This window comes from Sceloporus occidentalis, unplaced genomic scaffold (genome assembly GCF_023333645.1).
Source record: "Sceloporus occidentalis isolate IW3139 unplaced genomic scaffold, rSceOcc1.0.p SCAF_1, whole genome shotgun sequence".
NCBI lineage: Eukaryota > Metazoa > Chordata > Lepidosauria > Squamata > Phrynosomatidae > Sceloporus > Sceloporus occidentalis.
In genome coordinates, this window is record NW_028316981.1 from 82,393,207 (window position 1) to 82,406,597 (window position 13,391).

At 44.0% G+C, this 13,391-nt stretch overlaps 1 protein-coding gene across 1 annotated transcript in view; it reads left to right on the forward strand.

Annotated features, from left to right (window-relative positions):
* The window catches only part of RNF145 (ring finger protein 145), an 83,122-nt gene that overhangs the window by 52,887 nt on the left and 16,844 nt on the right, over window positions 1-13,391 (forward strand). Inside the window, exon 5 of the mRNA XM_089527631.1 lies at window positions 8,210-8,445. Coding sequence (XP_089383757.1) covers window positions 8,210-8,445 — 236 coding nt within the window. The remainder of the gene's footprint in view (window positions 1-8,209; window positions 8,446-13,391) is intronic.

Here is a 13,391-nt window from a genome sequence, read left to right on the forward strand (position 1 = left end):
CTTTGCTTTCTGATGGTTTGGTGTACGCAAGCTTTGTTTCACACACAAAATTGTTTAAAATATTATATATAAAATTACCTTCAAGTTATATGTATGAGGTGTATACAAAACATGAATTTCATGTTTAGACTTGGTTCTCATCTTCAAAATATCTCATTATATATAAGCAAATATTCCAAAATCCTAAAAAAATCCAAAACACTTCTGGTCCAAAGCATTTTGTATAGGGGAGACTCAATAAATGATTTACAAAATGATATAAATGAGTGAATTCTGTAATTATTTTTCTAAGATGAGAGGCTCAGTCTGGGTCAGTCTAAATGGGAAACAGTTTAAAAAATAGCAGTGATGGGAAAATTAAAACAACAGAGTTTTTGTTTGCTTTTCACATGCAAGGTAAGTAAGATGTGTCCCTCCTAACTTAAAAAAAAGCACATTTTGCAAACTGCAAAATGGAAACAGAAGGAAAGATTTGTGAGCAGAATGAAAATAAACAAATGTTTCAAGGAGTCACACCAGGGATCCCTGCTTTTTATTTCCCATAATTACAGAAAGCATAGGTGTTGTGAAATCAGCCGAGAAAGGAAGCCAGTGCCAACTCCCATTGCTGCATTAAAACAGCCTCCCCTGAAACCAGATTTTCAGATCTCCATGTCTATTCTCAAAATCAACACAAAAAGACTGGAAAAGATATGCTGCAACAGTCTTCATTTTTTAAAAAATGCTCCAAGAATTTTAAGTTGTCAACATTGCACATCCATAGGGAGATCCTTAATAATCTAGAGCTCTCTTCGTGAGGAGAAACTTTATATGTACTGCATATGCACTACATGCAGAGAGCCCTTTCCATGCCATCCAAATGTCCCAGTAGTGGGAGAGCATTGCTAGTTGTATGCTTTTCAGTGTGTGTGATGGGGGTGAAGTTAATGTGAACCACGTTAGTGACAATTAAAGTAAGCAAACATACCAGCCCCATTATGGTACGCTCTGCCTTTCAAATAGTACTAGATGAGCAGCTTCCTGCTCAGCTAGCCTGGAAGCCAAGCGATCTCTAGAGGGCACTTGCATCCAGCTGCTTAGGTCTAAGGCTAAAAGAGCAGGAAGTTGTTCAAGCGCAGCAGTTTGACTGTGTAATGTAGGAAGTTCCCACTTTACACACTCTCCTTCTTTCCTTTCCAGACTTGCTTCCCCTCCTAAAAAGCAACATGCTTAAACATTTTAAATTATTTTGTTAGGATAAGGAGATTAGATGGAAAAAGAGAAGCCCAAGAATTGGTATTGTGGCCATCATTTTAATGGTATGCTTAAACACATGAAACAGAATATCTGTTACTAAGTCAGTCTCTTCCACAACATCTCCAGTCAGGTAAGGCAACTGACTAAAAAAGAAATCAGATCAGAACCCTTATGTTCAGACCTGCTTAGCAGCTATGAAGGAACTAGACAAGATCCTGAAATGTAAAGATATATCAATGAATACAGTGGGCCTTGGTTCCAGCATCACCCCCATCCTGTGGATACCAAAATCTGTAAATGATCAAGTCCCATTATAAACAATGGTCCCATTATATACAATTATATAAAATGGTTTCACTTATATAAAATGGCAAAATCAAGGTTTGCTTTTTGGAATTTTAAAAATACATATTTTTTCGAGCCATGGATGGTTGAACCCATAGCTTGAAATATGCAGAATGGGTATTAACTAGCCATTAAATTTACAGCATCCGTGGATACAGAGGATTGACTGTATTAAAGTTAGGATTGTCCATGCTATCGTATTTCCCATTTCTATTTCACACCCGGATAGACCAGGATCTGAGGAGAATGGGAGCTCCATGCTGGTGTTATAAATGTTCACAAAAGAAATAGAAATAATGGTATCATTCTTGTTTGAGTTCCAAGCTGCTGTGTCAGAAGTGCATGCCAGTCAAACTGAACACATCAGTAAGTTATTTCAAATTTAAAGAGTTCTAGAAGCCCATTGCCATTTGTCACACAAGTCACTTCCCAGCCATAATGGTTATGGTCATCCCCTGCCACAACACTGCAACATAGTCCTCAGTGGCCAGTGTTCCTCATTAGTGAGAGTATGTATGTATGCATGTATGTCCTGTGCAGTACATGCATAGGCCTCTTCCTTGCAGCTGAAAATTCTTGTTCACAAGGAGGAGGCCTGGAGGTTCTCATGTCAATGGTAACACTGATTATGAAACACATTTGATGCCATGAAAAGACTTATTGTGCAATGTGTAATGCTTAAAGGCAGCTGTAAACCCATAGTTTCTAGCACAATAGCAAAAAACTCAAACAAACTAAGATTTTAAAGATGAGGGATAGGCCAAACCATGCGGTCCATTCAGAAAAGCTTCTGAAATGGCATTTTAAATAAATATTGGGGTTTTTACCACTTCTGTAAAATGGCTTCTACTCTTCAGTCTGCATTCTAGAATGTGGTCTGCTTAACATGAGAAAAAGTACACCCATCCCTCCACATTTGCTGCGGTTAGGGGTACAGGACCCCAGTGAATGTGGAAAAACTGCAAATAACAAAACCACTATATTTTTACGTGAAAGAACACTTCTCTAGGAACCTCTGGGTCCTCCAGTGCAGCTGTGTGATCAACATCTGCCAGACATTGGCCATAGAAGTGTGCTGGAAGAGCTACAAATGCCTAGTGGAGTGTTCTCTCTAGGAATCTCTAGATAGTCCTAGAGAGAACATATTAATAAAATCTGCAAAAGTCAAAGCTGCAATGGAGGGACGAGTGTACTTACACTCTTTCCATTGGTTATCCAAATGAGAAGATTGTTTCAAAAGTTTTCTGGTCCTGAAATTTAGATTTTAATAACTTCTAGAGATATTTTTTTTTAGCAAGGAACAAATATAGATGTCATCTTCTTGATTTCTAGTAATTTGGTCATTTAAAAATATATGGGCAGGGTCAAGCCCCAGGAAGTAATAAATAAAAAAATAATAAAATTTTTATTTATACCCCGCCCTTCTGAACGATCAGGGCGGCTAACAAAATGCACCGAAGCGCAAACAAAATACAAAGTTAAAAACATACAATTAACAATACAATCCTTAAAAACAATAAAAACCCCTTAGCCCATCCTCACGGCCACGAGAGAGGAGGGAGGCCCACAGGATGTTTAGTCGGGGAATGCCTGATTGAATAGGAAGGTTTTTAAGCCCTTCCTAAATTGGGCCAGGGTGGCGGATGAGCGGAGCTCCGTGGGCAGCGTATTCCAGAGGGCTGGGGCAGCTATGGAAAAGGATCTTCTGGCAGTAACAGCCAACCTAGCCCCAGGCACCTTCAGGAGTTGCTGCCCAGATGTTCTGAGGGTGCGAGGCGGAATGTACGGGGAGAGGCGGTCCTTCAGGAATCCTGGGCCCAAGCCATTTAGGGCTTTATAGGTAATAACCAACGCCTTATATTGCGCTCGGAAGCGAATGGGCAGCCAATGGAGATCTTTAAGCACGGGTGTTATATGGCTGGTCCTGGGAGCACCAGTGACCAGCCGCGCTGCCATGTTCTGCACCAATTGCAGCTTCCGAGTTTGGTATAAGGGTTGCCCCATGTAGAGTACATTACAGAAATCCAGTCTCGAAGTTACCAGAGCATGTACAACAGTTTCAAGGTCCCTCTGAGCCAGGTATGGGCGCAGCTGGCGAATCAGCCGAAGCTGATAACAGGTGCTCTTGACCGTCGCATTCACCTGAGCCGTCAGGTGAAGGGAGGAGTCAAGAAGCACCCCCAGACTGCGCACGGAGTCCTTCACAGGGAGCGTGACCCCATTCAGGACAGGTGGAACTACCGCCATTCCTGGGCCAGGGGAACCTATCACTAGTACCTCCGTTTTCTCTGGATTAAGCTTGAGTCGGTTTTCCCTCATCCAGCCCATTACCGACTCCAGACAAGCCACGAGAGGAGAGACGCCATCCCCGGTCACAGCATCAGTCGGAGACATAGAGAAGATGATTTGGGTGTCATCAGCGTACTGATAACCCCGCGCCCCATGTCTCCGGATGATCTCTCCCAGCGGTTTCATGTAAATGTTAAATAGCATGGGGGACAGAATGGCTCCTTGAGGGACCCCAGTTTTCAGGGCCCGCTCGCTGGAGCACACGTCCCCCAGCTGCACCATCTGGGACCTCCCAGAGAGGTAGGAGCGGAACCACTGGAGCGCAGTGCCCCCGATTCCCACCTCAGCCAGGCGGCCCAGAAGGATACCATGGTCTATGGTATCGAAAGCCGCTGAGATGTCCAAGAGCACCAACAGGGACACGCTTCCCCTGTCAATGCCCAGACGGAGATCATCGACCAAGGCGACCATGGCCGTCTCAACCCCGTGACCCGCCCGGAAGCCAGTTTGAAATGGGTCCAGATAATCCGTTTCATCCAAGACCGCCTGAAGCTGGATCGCAACCGCCCTCTCAATCACCTTCCCCAAAAATGGTAGCAGCGACACCGGCCGATAATTATTATGAACCAGGGGGTCAAGGGAGGGCTATTTTAGGATCGGTCTTACTATGGCCAATTTAAGATCCGATGGAAATCGCCCATCCCTGAAAGATGTATTAATTATCCGGCGTAACAAAAGTGTCACCGCCGGTCCCCCCTGGGCCGCTAACCATGAGGGACAGGGATCAAGAGAGCAGGTTGTTTTCCGAACGCTTCCGAGGATCTTGTCCACATCCTCGGTACTCACCGACTCAAACTGATCCAGTATAACATAGTCCACGGAGGCTCTGGATGCTTCTACCCTAGGTTCTGCCATAATGTCGGCGTTCAGACCTACGCTTATACGAGAAGTTTTATCCACGAAAAAGTCGTTAAACAAGTCGCAGCAGGCCTTAGAAGGTTCAAGGATCTGGTTCAGGGCGGGAGGGAGCTGGGTTAGCTCTCTGACCACCCTGAACAACTCTGCTGGACGCGACTCCGCGGACGCAATACGAGCACCATAGAACGAATTCTTTGTTGCTCGTATTGCCTCTCCGTAGTCCTCTAACAGTCGGTCTAGGAGAGTCTTGTCGCTTAAGCGAAGGTGTTTCCGCCAACGGTACTCTAGCCGTCGCAGAACCCGCTTCCTCGCCCGGAGATCTTCCGTGTACCAGGGCTTGCGTTTGGAAGCGGGCCTGAGAGGGCGCTTGGGAGCGATTCTGTGTATAGCCCCAGAGAGACCGGTATTCCAAATACCGGTAAGGGCATCAACAGAGTCGCCGTCATTTCCAACCGTGAGCCCCTCTAAGGCTTCTCGGAACCTCTGAGGTTCCATCAGCCTTCGAGGGTGGACCATCCTAGTCGGTCCACCACCCCCGGGGGGGATCTGGGTAGAAGCCTTGATTATCACCTCTACCAGGAAATGATCCGTCCATGACAAGGGGGAAATATCAGCTATTTCCACCCACGGATTTTCCGCCTCCGAACAGAAGACCAAATCAAGAGTATTTCCCGCAAAATGCGTAGGACCCTGTATCAGCTGGGACAGGCCCATGGCCGCCATGGTCTCCATGAATTCCCGAGCCGCACCAGATGGAACAGAGCTGGCCGTGAGGGAGATGTTGAAGTCACCCAGGACAAGAAGCCTGGGCGTCTCCAACATCAGCTCAGCAACCAGCTGTGTCAGCTCGTTAAGGGAGTCCGCTAATGCACGGGGTGGCCGATACACCAACAGAATCCCTAGACTGTCCCTAGCCTTTAGGGTCAGGTAAATACACTCGATATAGGAGGTCTGCCGGATGTGGTTCCTGGTGAGGGACACGGTGTTCCTATGTACCAAGGCCACACACCCCCCCCGCCCACCTAACCTGCGCTGGTCCTTCACCGAGTACCCGGCAGGCAGGGCCTGAGCCCACACAGCATCCCCTTCAGGCCCCAGCCAGGTCTCGGTAATGCAAGCCAGGTCACACTTTGAGTCCTCCAGGAGATCCTGGAGGATGTGGGTCTTGTTATTAATAGACCTGGCGTTGCAGAGGAGCAGCGACAGGGTTTGTGGCACGGTTGGAGTGACCCTCAGGTCCTTCAGGTTGGGAGGGGGACAGGAAGGCGAGATAGATATGACGCATCTATCCCGTCTTCCCCTGGAACGGAAGTCCCTTCTCCCACCGCCATACCTCCCCCTGCCCCACACAACCTCAATTGGGGCTCCGCCCACCAAGGTGTTATCCCCGGCCCAGGCATCCCCCGCATCTCTATCCCTCCCCCACCCTCCTATGGCTGTTAATGGGGCAGGGGCTAGCCACTGTAGGCATCCCCTGCTCCTAAGGCTATTCTAGCCTCCTGCACCCGCTGAGGCTGCGCAGCTGCGCAAATGCGCAGCAGCGGAGTTCCCAAGGTCCGTAGGCGGCGCTCCCAGGGGCGATGCGCAGCTGCGCACCTCGGAGGACCCCGGGAGGAGGCCGTCCGGCGAAAGGCACGGTCCCAGCGGCAGCGGCGACGGCGGCGTCGGTGTGCCCTTGTGCGAGGAGGCAGAGGGGGGTGTGTCCGGGTGGGCCGGTTTCCCGGCTTTTGTACCCGCTGCTCTCACCAGCGGGCTCCTCCCAGACTTCCCCCCAGGTGTGTCCAACAAGCCCCCGCTCGCACCTGGCCGCCAAACGCCAAGGCCAGGCCGAGCCCAGAGTCTTAAAGGGACCACCGCTGCGGAGTTCCCAAGGTCCGTAGGCGGCGCTCCCGGGGGCGATGCGCAGCTGCGCACCTCGGAGGACCCCGGGAGGAGGCCGTCCGGCGAAAGGCACGGTCCCAGCGGCAGCGGCGACGGCGGCGTCGGTGTGCCCTTGTGCGAGGAGGCAGAGGGGGGTGTAGCAAATATGCAGATCTTGAGAAGTAGGATACTGAAATAAACAATGGCCAAGGTTATTTTCCTTCTGGGAGAAGTTACCACCTCAGCAGTAAGAACAACTTAAGTTGAAAATATGGCTTGTTTCTCTCCACTTGTGTAAATGTAATGTATATCTTGAACATTGAAAGTACATCCATAGTCTGTGCAGCTTATTTATTAGGGTAGCAATGCTGTTAGTACAGTAGACGCCAAGTATTTTGTTAAAAAAAATCTTATTTCAGTGTTTATACACCTACACATTCACAATCTTTAGAGAACATAATTTGCTTGCCTTCTTTGCTACATCTTGTGCACATATGAGAGCTATGGCAACATTATGAAAGTATTGGGCACTACACAATGTGACACTTTTGCTATAACAGTGACTACAGTACAGGGCATGAAAACCTGTATATATGTCAGGCTGCATAATTAAAGAATGATAATTATTGTGCACAGTGTGAACATAAATGCTTCAATTCTCCAGGATACTTTTCTGCATCTACTGGGTGAAGCCACTTAAATGAAATGGACAGGGAGGTGGCATTCATCAGTTATGATGATAATACACAACTGAAGAGTTTTTTAAAAATTAATGTTGAATTAAAATTATTCCTGGAGAAAAACAAGGAAAAATGGACTCCCCCTCTGCCCATAACATCAAAATTTCCAGAAGTTGTACATTGTTGGTGAAAATTTTGAGTAAATATGCTTATGTTAGTTGGGTATGCATAGCAAGGTCATTAAAATGTTCCCACTGAGGCATGGGAAAATGTTGATTTGTGGGCTGAACAGCTCTAAAAACTACCGCTCTGTTTTGTTTTTCAGAATTACTTTTGACAAAAAATTTTCGGGGTGGGGGTGGGGGAATGGTCTCAGATGCTTTAAAACTGCCTACAAATGCAGTACTGTAGTTCCCTGAACCCCTTCCCAACTCCCACAGAATAGCTGATCATTAGCCTAAACAGGTACCAGACGTGATGTCGCATCACTTCCAGTCCTCTGGCAAGGCACTGGTGCATCCCAGTAGAAGTGGATGGGGGTAGAAATTCACTCCTGCCTTAGAATCACTGACTAGGCCTATATTTTGTTATTGCGCATTGACACAGCATACAGACAGCTTTACAAAAGCAGATTTGCTTGGCTTAAAAAATGATTAATTAACTTAATAATGCCTTCCTAGCAAATGTGTTTTCTTATATTTGCAGATTTTAAAGGTTTTGGATTCAGTAATTTTATACCTTTTCTGATGGCTGTCACTGCTGTATGTAAAGGGGAATGCTTCAAAAATAATGTGTATTTTACAGTGTATTATACCATTCATGGAATTTTCAGGGGGAAGTGAGCCATGTTATGATACAGGTTTTGTTTGTATCAATTTTAGGTCAGCTTGTGGTGTGCACCCTTTGCTCCTGTGTCATGAAAACCAAACAGATCTGGCTCTTCTCTGCTCACATGCTCCCTCTGCTGGCTCGACTCTGTCTGGTCCCTCTGGAAACGATTGTCATCATCAACAAATTTGCAATGATTTTCACTGGTTTGGAAGTTCTTTATTTTCTGGCATCTAATCTCCTGGTACCGTACAATCTGGCGAAGTCTGCATACAGAGAACTTGTCCAGGTAATGTCTGTTGAAAATAATGACTGACTGTATTCCTTGGCCTTGGATTATTTCTATAACATAGGCTGACAGGACAAGAGCAAACAACCTACATTCCAATGTTTAAGTTTTGAATTTAAGACGAGTCATCTTCAGTTGTAGATTCAGTGCACTGTGTTAATGACTGAACAGGGCTACAGAATTACCTACAACATTTTAGAACAGTTTATGCAAGAAGACTTCCCAGCTATATTTTTCTGAAGTGCAACAAGAGAGTGGAAATTTTGGGAGGAAATAAAAAGAAAATGTTTAGAAATATATACATTTTCTTGAGCTAAACATTGAAAGATACTTGGGAATAGTCTTACCATTGCTGATTTCTGCACCCTTTGGAAAACAACCTTTGTGCTTTTCAATCAGTCAGCAAGGCATTGAGTTGGGGCAAGTGGAAATGAGCATCCATTTCTTAAGGGTGATGGCAGGAACTCCACAGTACTGTAGTTAGGCAGATGGCTTAAAGGCAAAACAATACCCCAAGTTGCCAGGATGATACCACCTCCCATGTCCTCCAAGCCCCCTGTGTGTATTATTAAAAGTTATGGCATTTACTTTTCACTGTCTCTAACTAAACATGAGAAAATTTGTTCTTATATTTCACTCAACATATTACTAACTATTTAAGTCATTTTAAACTTGGATTCTAAGGATGAGTGTGTGTGTGTGAGAGAGAGAGAGACAGAAAGAGAGAGAGAGAGAATTCCTTATCAGTTACTCAATACTTGATCACTTGCAATTGAATGTGTGTATGTTCTGATATACCTCTATATGTGTAGTATTTGGTTGTTGTTTTGTTCTTTGGAGTGATACAGTACATACAAGCATGAGGCAGGCCTGAAATGGCTAATCTTGATCACTATGAAGTGCATTGCACAGTACATATATTTGTTATTAACCACCTTTGAGTTGATCTCTACCTATGGTGACCCTGTAGATGAGACGTCTCTAAGACTCCCTGTCTTCCACTGCTCTGTTTAATTCCTGTACTAGGGTTGCCATAATTGTCCACTAAAACCCAGGACAAAATGTAGGACAAATTCTAGACCAAACTGTAGGACAACTGCAGGACAAAACTCAGCCCAAAATGTAGGACATTTAAGGTCCTTCATTTTTATTAAATGTCCTACATTTTGGGCTGAGTTTTGTCCTGCAGTTGTCCTACAGTTTGGTCTAGAATTTGTCCTACATTTTGTCCCGGGTTTTAGTGGACAATTATGGCAGCCCTATACCCATAGCTGTGATCTCCTTAATAGTGCCTATCCATCTAACATTTGGCCTTCCTCTCTTTCTACCTCTCCCCACATTTCCTAGCATTATTGTTTTTTTCCAATGATTTGTGTATTTTCATGATGTGTCCGAAGTATGACAGCTTCAGTTTTGTCATCTTGGCTTCCAGAGAGATTCTGGCTTGATCTGTCCTAGGACACATTTGTTTGCCTTTTTGGTTGTCCATGGAATGCTCAGCACTCTTCTCCAGCACCACATTTCAAAGGAATTGATTTTCTTCTTGTCTTCTTTCTTAACTGTCCAGCTCTCACATCCACACATGGTAATAGGGTACATATTACAGTAGTGCAGTAGATTTCAGCTGTGCTTAGTCCAGTGAATTTGTAGTGGTTTCAGTGATTTTACGACCTTCATTGTCTTTCTTCTTTGAAATATTATGAAAACGATCCCACATTTTAACCGTTCCATCTTATTAAATCTGAAGCATGCTTACTGTTCCTAAGCTTTTTTTCCCACCCTACTCCACCTGTTTGTGTGCTTTCTGTGTCCTCTGGACCCCACAAATACAATAGATCCTAAATTGTGAAGGTAATGAACCACTGAAATAGCTAATTACATTACTGCAGTCTCAAATGCAACCATAGAATTGAAGACATATAAATAACCATCACCTTGTTAATTAACAGGTTGGCCTGTTCTCTTTATAGTAGCAAATGTTCTGTCTGATTTTTATGCAAGTGCATTAGTTGGGATGGTAGTGACTGTGAAGAAAGACCCATGCCAAATATCTAAAAGGTAATTAATGTGAGTTAATTAGATGTTAAATATGGGAACTATTTTCACTGCAAGCTGTTCAATTGTGTCCCATTGTTTTGCCATTCTCATGTTCATGCATTTGTAGTAATGTGCAATACATTCTAGTGGGGGAGAGGTTAGTACTCTGCCTAAGACTCTTATGGCATAACCGAGAAAGGGCCCCACATCTGCCGATATTTGAACCTGGGGAAAGGTTCATGAAGGTTAGTCCAAAGGTAGGCACCTGACTGAAAAACATCCAGTTAGTCACCCTCTTTCCTATCTTGCCTAGTTTTTGAACCTATGAGTCTCGTCTGGAAAATGGAAGCCCTTGTTCAATACTTCACTATAACCACAGACTCATTCAAAGAAGTTAGACATGCCTCCCTCTGCCCGCCTCTGCCAATATTTAGATTATGGGCATAACAGTAGCGGCCAAGATCCAATAGTATACTTTAATGTGCAGTGACAGTGGAATTGGAACACCACCACCCCCCCCCCCCCGGTTCCAGGCCTCTGTGGCACCAAAAACAAGTTCCAGGGGGTTTCCCATCCAAGCAAGTTCACACAAAATTCATATTAAAAATTTAATCATATATCATTTTCTCATATACACATAGATATATAGACAAACTGAAACTACTTGGTGTTGCCTGGGTTGATTTGATTTTGCTCATGATTTGAATGAAATAAACATTTGATTGGTACCACCGAGTTCCATGCAATTGGAGGCCCTTCTCTGTGTCCCACCAACCTCACAGATACATCAGATGGGAACATGAGAAGATCTTCTCAGTAGCTACTCCCAGGCTCTTGAACTTTCTTTCTAAAGAGGTGAGCATGATCCTTCCTGAGAGGCTGAGAGAGTCTGAGTTGTCCAACAACACCCAATGAATTTCCATGGTCAAAGCAGGGATTTGAACCCTTGTGTCCCAGTGTTGTAGTCCAGTGTTCAGACCACTACACTGCAATGCATTTCTTGAAATAAATGGCTCACAAAGAAAGGCCTCACCAGCAGATCTTATTAAGATACAGGTGTTCAGTATTAACCAAGCATGAGTCCTATTTAAAGGCAAAAATGATTTGGCTTTCTAATGCCATCTCTATATGAAATCTTAATGCCCCCTGAATAGTGCCTAGATCTCTTCACACTTTACGAATAATGTTCAGGTGCATTGTTCATGAGGGACAGTATTCTTTTCACCATTTTGTTAACTCCTTTGCAAACAATGGCATTCATTTCTTAAGACTATTTGAACCTTGAAGGTATTTACAGACTCCTTTTTTGGTTAATGGGAAAGCCAATTAAAAATACTTTGATTAAAAATAACAGTTTAGATGGGAATGAATGAAATGGTGTCACAAGGAAAGCAGTAGATTTCAGCCCATTAACTTCCTCCCTTCTTGATTTGTATCCCAGACAATTTGCCTATAATCAGAACATAATTATACCTTTCAGCTGGCTTTGTGTTAAGGTTCTAATCTAGTATAATTTAGAGTTAGAGAATAATAGCTTTTCCTAATAATATGTTGTAATCAAGAGTTTTATTTCTCTTGAAATAAATATACATATAATACCCAAAATTCATGAGATCAAAAAAGAAGAGATTCAAAACATTACATCAAAGACAAGTCTAGTCCTTGCCCCCATATCTTGCATGCCAGCTCATATCTTGTCTCATCTTGTCCAAGGTTGGCTTGACAGTAATTTTCTAACTTTACATTCCATCTGTTCTCACGTATATGATCAGTTGCCTTTGCTCAGCTTGAATTAATTCAGTATAAATCAATACCTGGCTTATAAGTTTCTTTTTGAGACTTAGAGGTGACATTGTTATCAATAGGTTTTTTTTCTTCATGCCATTTGAATTTTTGATTGCCTTGTCTTGCAGCCACGTCTCTGCAGCCCCGCAGTTCTGTAAGGTGTAGAGTATAGTCAGCCCTCCGTTTTTGCGAGGGATCCGTTCCGGACACACACATCCCCCCCCCCCCCCCGTGAAAACAGAATTTCACATGTACTCAACCCCCATAGGCTTGAATGGGGATGCTCCCCCCCCCCATTTTAATCCCCTCCATTTGCTCCTTGCAAATAAGCAAGGGTCGTGCAAACAGAGTCCGTGCAAAAGGAGGGGCAACTGTATAGACAAAACTGCTTGCTTACTTTGTCTTACCTCTGGGTACAAGGTATCTCTAGCCAAAAACTGTTTTTCTGATTATGTATCCTCCTATGCCCTTCCTTTGGGCAAGCACTCCTGAAATAATAATAATAATAATAATAATAATAATAATAATAATTTATTTATAGCCCGCCCAATCACAAGGAATCCAGGCGGGTTACAACAGTAAAAATAAAGATAATAAAATAAAATACAATAAATAAATAAAATACAATAAAATTAAAGAGAGCGAAGTGAGTACATTCACAGTTAGGCCTGATGGAAGTTGGGCCTCTCTTTTTAATTTCCTCCCAGGTCTGATGGTGATGTCATGGAGGGAGGGCTCTTCTTGAGGCAAGGATTTTATTTTAATTAATTTTAATGTAATTCTTCTCATTAAATTTAAGAGAAGAATTGGTGGACAGAGTGACATAAGTCACAGTAAATGGGGAGTAGAACTAGGTAGGGAAGGCCTGCTGGAAGAGATCCGTCTTAAGAGCCTTCTTAAAGGCTGTAAGAGTAGAAATGTCACGGATCTCCTTCGGCAGGTCATTCCATAGCTTCGGAGCTGCAATGGAAAAGGCCCTCTGGGTGACTGAAGTTAGCCTAGATTTTATTGGCTGAAGTAGATTCTTCTCCGAGGACCTTAGAGTGCGGGACGGACAGTATGGAAGTAGGCGATCTCTTAAGTATTCTAGACCCAAGCCATGTAGGGCTTTGAAGGTAATCACC